This window comes from Myotis brandtii, unplaced genomic scaffold (genome assembly GCF_000412655.1).
Source record: "Myotis brandtii unplaced genomic scaffold, ASM41265v1 scaffold959, whole genome shotgun sequence".
In the NCBI taxonomy this organism is placed as follows: domain Eukaryota; kingdom Metazoa; phylum Chordata; class Mammalia; order Chiroptera; family Vespertilionidae; genus Myotis; species Myotis brandtii.
Window position 1 is genome coordinate 1,026,440 of NW_005371966.1, and position 5,094 is coordinate 1,031,533.

Here is a 5,094-nt window from a genome sequence, read left to right on the forward strand (position 1 = left end):
TTCTAAGGCTGATGGACTTGTCAATGGCTCACACTCACTCCACGGTGTTCTCAGGCCATTAGGCGGAGGATAAGGAGGATGAAGGCCAGGGAAACCGGGCCCCTGTGGCCTGAGCAGATGAGACACTGTGACATGGAGCTGACAAGTTGAGAGGGGCCTGAACCAATGGTACTAGAACCCTAGGAGGCACCTCCACACCCTGGACAAACTGCTGTGTGGGCTGGAAGGGAGGGTGGACCTGGTCAACGCAGAGGCTGAGAATTAAGGGCTACAAAGGGGCTAGCCCGGCATTTGGAAGCTGGACCCTTACTTCTCTTCCTGGGAAAACCCACTTCCTACCCGGGCCTGTCCTGAGGCCCCTGGCTGTCTGCCTCAGGCTCATGGCTGAAAGTACCCAAAGTTTCCACGTGGGACTGGCATCCAGGCCACTGCCTCCCAAGGCTGGACACCCACTTGGCCATTGTCCCCAGAGGCAGGCAGATGTGATGACGCAGTCCCCTGGCCCCACCCTCAGCCCTCAGGATTCTCCTTCCTCCCAGACTCATCTGTCCCCCTCGCTCCTGTGCCCAGCCCTGCCCTTGTCCCCCAGCCCCTCTCAGTGGTTCTCAACCTTCCTAATGCCGTGACCCTTTAATACAGTTCCTCATGTTGTGGTAACCCCCAACCATAAAATTATTTTCGTTGCTACTTCATAACTGTAATTTTGCTACTGTTATGAATCGTAATGTAAATATCTGATATGCAGGATGCATTTTCATTGTTCGCGACCCACAGGTTGAGAACCGCTGCTTCTTCCCCCAGTGCCAGGCCCACACTGACACCTGGTGGACGGCTGGTGACTTGCAGTTCTCAGCCCTGAGTCGCTGCCACTCCCAGCGTCTCTGTCAGGGACAGGGCGGCCCAGAAGGGCCAGGTCCCAGCCCATGGGGTGCTCCCAGCCAGCTTGGGAAGGCAAACAAGACCAGGCCCCACGGGACTCGAGGATAAGGAAGTGCTAAGTGTGATGCCGAAGGAGTGGGGAGGAGGAGGTGGGTGTGCCCTGGGTAGGGAAAGAAGGCTTCTGGGGATGAGCAGTGTGGGGCCCCTTGGAGGTGGAAGGACTGATAAGGAGAAAGCCCACAGCCGGCACAGGCTTGGCATGTCTCCTGAGTGAGGCGATGACCACATGCTGTCCTCCCCACCCAGCAGAGCCGCAGCTGTCCCTGCCCTTCTCCCCCTGGCCTCATCGTGCCGGGCCAGCTGTGGCTCAAGTTTCTGGAGTCTGCAGCTTCCCAGTTGGGTGTCTGGGAGAGGCTCAGGACCTCAGCTCCTAAGGGCCAGGGACCCAGCCGAGGGCCTGTGCCCCACTCCTGCCCAGGGCCTATGTCCTTGAGCCACAGGAGATAGAAAAGGTGTGGTCAGGGCCAGGGAGGCATTTGAACTGACACACACCAGGGTCTCCCCTCCCCCTGCTCGAGGAAAGAACATGGATCTGGAGCCTGTGAGAGGGACAACCCCCCACCCAGAGCTTATCGCCTGTGGCGCCACATGGATCTACATCCCGCCGGCCTCGCCCCACAAACCCAGCTTGTCCCTGAGAAGCTGGGCCCTCAGGGGGCCTCATCCCCAGGAGCTCCCTCCCTCCCTCCTTCCCTTCCTCCCTCCCTTCCTCCCTCCTTCCCTCTCAGCCTGTCCCTTGGCCTTGGTTTGCCCTTGATGCTGCAGCAACGCTTCTCTCGCCCTTGCCCTAGACCAGCTGGAGGCCTTGACCTTCCTGTGGGCTCAGGGGTCCCGACAGCTGAAGCACTCATGGGGTGGGGAGGCAGCTGCAGCCCCTCTGGTTCCAAGCACGCCCAGGCCTAGCAAGCCCCCGAGGGCGGCCCAGGTCCAGGGTTCGGGGACAGGGGCCGCCGGTTGGCATGGACACAGATGGGCGGCCTGCCCAGAGCAGAGGCCAGATGCCATTGGAATTGGATTAAGACCACATCGTGTGGCTCCAGGCTAATCCGCCCCCTCCTTCCCATGATTGCTGGTGGAGGCCAGACAGGGGAAGGGCTGGGACCCAGGTCTCCCAAGCAGGCCTACCACTGAGCTTGGCCTAAGACCCAGGTTCCTTGGCTTCTGGAATTCTCCTGGCTTGCTAAAAGTGCCCTCCCGCAATACACCCTACAGCTCCTCACCCTCCCCATAGCACCACTCTGCCAGCATCCCCAGTCTGCCCACCTTGGTGGGGGTTTGGTATAGGGCCCGGGGCACAGCTAAGCTGGCCCCTCCTACAGGCTCAGTCCACTGTGACTGAGCAGGAGTGAGTGGGGGTCTGGATGAGAACTCGGGGACTAAGTCAGCAGGTGTTCCAGGATCCCACACTTGCTGGAGGGCCAGTCACCCATTCCTGGCGCCCAGACCTTGAGGGCTTCGGGGAACGAACAGCAGAGGGGTTGGTGGTCCTCGTGCCACTCATCCTTCGGGACACAGACCAGGCCTGGCTGGGCCACCCACCTGGGCACCTGCCCTTCTCCATTCCTGCCCCTCCACAGGCACCGGGTGCGCTCCAGAGCTGCTGGGGCAGAATCAGGCAGGTTCCCAGGGGCCTTGACATTTTAAATATTTAACAAAGCCTGACAGGCAGAGGAAAGAGCTGCCAGCTGAAGCCCATCTGCTTCCTTTTATCTGGGGGAGGCCAGAGCTCTTGTGGCTAAATGGCCCCAGATCATGGGGGAGGGCAAGGAGGAGGGAAGGAGAGAGATCCTCTGGCCCTGAATCAAACCATCTGCCCCCGTGACACGCCGTGTCAGGCTGGGCCTCTTTACAGTGCAAACCGTGAGAGACCCAGGAAGTCAGGGAAGGCCACCCACCTCGGAGTTCCTGACCCGGTCAGGTGAGCGCCCTCCCGCCTGGTCCTCGGCCCGATTCCTCCCCGGTGGGCCATCTCTACTTCCCAGTCCCAGCCCACGCGCTACCCGCAGACACATGGGACCAGGGAGCAGGAGGCAGACGATGGCCAGGGCCCTGGGAGGCTGATGTGATGGCTGAGAGGAGAGCTGTGAGATCTATCAGCGCTGGCCCAGAACAGGCCTGGCTCTGGCTGGGACAGCCCCAGCATCCCTGCCAGGGAGGTGCCCATTGGGCCGGTAAACACTCCAACTCTTGGAACCTGGGACCCAGCCTGGCTCCTGGTGGTCCCGGCTTCCGGGCAGACCCAGAAGGCAGGACTGGGGGAGGCTGGCACAGGGCAGGGCAGAGGATCACCTTGGGATCAGGAGGTGAGGACCTCAGGGCAGAGGTGGGGACCCAAAATGGCAGTCAGGCCTTCACTCTTAGAACCTTCTAGAGCAGTGGTTCTCAACCTTCCTAATGCCGAGACCCTTTAATACAGTTCCTCATGTTGTGGTGACCCCCAACCATAAAATTATTTTCGTTGCTACTTCATAACTGTAATTTTGCTACTGTTATGAATCATAATGTAAATATCTGATATGCAGGATGTATTTTCATTATTACACATTGAACATAATTAAAGCATAGTGATTAATCACAAAAACAATATGTAATTATATATGTGTTTTCCGATGGTCTTAGGCGACCCCTGTGAAAGGGTCGTTCGACCCCCAAAGGGGTCGCGACCCACAGGTTGAGAATCGCTGTTCTAGAGGATGCCCCCAAGGCTCCCAGAGGCTCCTTGCAGCAGATCTGCTCAGATCTACGCTGTCTCAGACTGGCACCTCTTTGGTGTCACCAGTGCTACCTCTACTTGGCACTCTGGGCACCACCCCCTCAGGCCCTACTGTCCCCAAGCCATGCCCTCCCTTGCCAGGGAGAGGCCTCCTGCAACCCAAGCCCTCAGAGAGCCCCACTCTGCACTTCTTCCTCCTTGTCTAGCCCCGATTAACTGGACACGGTGCTGAGCACGTGGGGCACCGGCACACAGAAAGGGGCCATCCCACCTGCGTGCATTGGTGCGGCGCTGTCTCCTCCCTTCCCTTTATCTGTCACTCGGTTTCTATTATTCCGAAGAAGAGACCAGCTCATTATGAAGGTGCGGGTGCAGGGGTCCGGCCACAGCTCCTTGAAGACTGCAGGTTGCCCAGAGGGTGACCTCCTCACCCCATACAGACCAGCTCCTGCTCAGGGGGAAATGGCCACCCGGGGAAGGCATTGTCAGGGTCAAGAGTGCCTCTAGGGCCCGGCCGGCATGGCTCAGTGGTTGAGTGCTGACCCATTAACCAAGCGGTCATTGGTTGGATTCCCGGTCAGGGCACATGCCTGGGTTTCAGGCTCAATCCCTAGTGGGGGGCGTGCAGGAGGCAACAGCTCAATGATTCTCTCTCATCATTGATGTTTCTCTCTCCCTCTCCCTCTCCTTCTCCCTCTCCCTCTCCCTTCCTCTCTCTGTGAAATGAATAAAAACATAGTTTAAATAAAGAGTGCCTCTAGGAAGGGGACATCCTCAGGAGGCCCTTAGAGTGTCCAGTGGCACATGGCCCAAAGTCCCCTGTGATCAGGTGGCCGTGTCGTGTCTCTGCTGGCAGACTTACCCTCTGTGGGCGAGGTCTTCAGCCTCCTGCACAGCCCGCTGACATCCCCGTAGGCTTCTTGGACCTTCTGCAGAGCCTCAGCCCCTCGTAGCTCCATGAGGGAGCGCAGTTCAGCCAGCGTGCACCCGAAGCCGCCGGCATGGGGGGCCTCCCGCTGCTGCTGGGGCTTGGGGTGGAACTCGATGGAACTGTTGGCCATGTCGCCCATCCTGCCTGTCGCACTGGGAGGAGAGGGTGCAGGGCCTTCTCACAGGTGCAGCCTCAGTGCGGGCTAGGTGGCCACCTGAGGTCCCAATGCCTGGGGGAGGGTGTAGTGGAAGTGGTAGCGGCAGGGAAGTGGCCAAGTGTAGACACCTGGGGAGAAGGAGGGGAGAAGAAGCCAGGGGCACAGTTGAGGCAAAACCAAGGTCCACTCTTCTAGAACATTCTCCACAAATCTGCACTCAGTTCAAGTTGTGACTTGCTAAATACAATATTTCTCCCCCCGCCCCCAGGCTGGGCCAGTGACCCCCACACTCTGCCAGGCTCACCTGCCTGGGCCACCCACTACTCCTGCCCACCATGAGCACCCAAGCCGGGA

The 5,094-nt window shown here is 59.1% G+C and overlaps 1 protein-coding gene across 9 annotated transcripts in view; it reads right to left on the minus strand.

Moving 5' to 3' along the window:
- The window catches only part of ATP2B3 (ATPase, Ca++ transporting, plasma membrane 3), a 54,139-nt gene extending 49,274 nt beyond the window's left edge, over positions 1 to 4,865 (minus strand). For all 9 annotated transcript variants that reach the window (XR_001360603.1, XM_014533261.1, XM_014533259.1 and 6 more), the window contains exon 1: positions 4,515 to 4,865. Coding sequence is in view for 8 of the 9 variants with exons in the window: in XM_014533261.1 (XP_014388747.1) it covers positions 4,515 to 4,722 (208 nt within the window). In the remaining variant the exon portion in view is untranslated. The remainder of the gene's footprint in view (positions 1 to 4,514) is intronic.
- Positions 4,866 to 5,094: the final 229 nt, after the last annotated feature.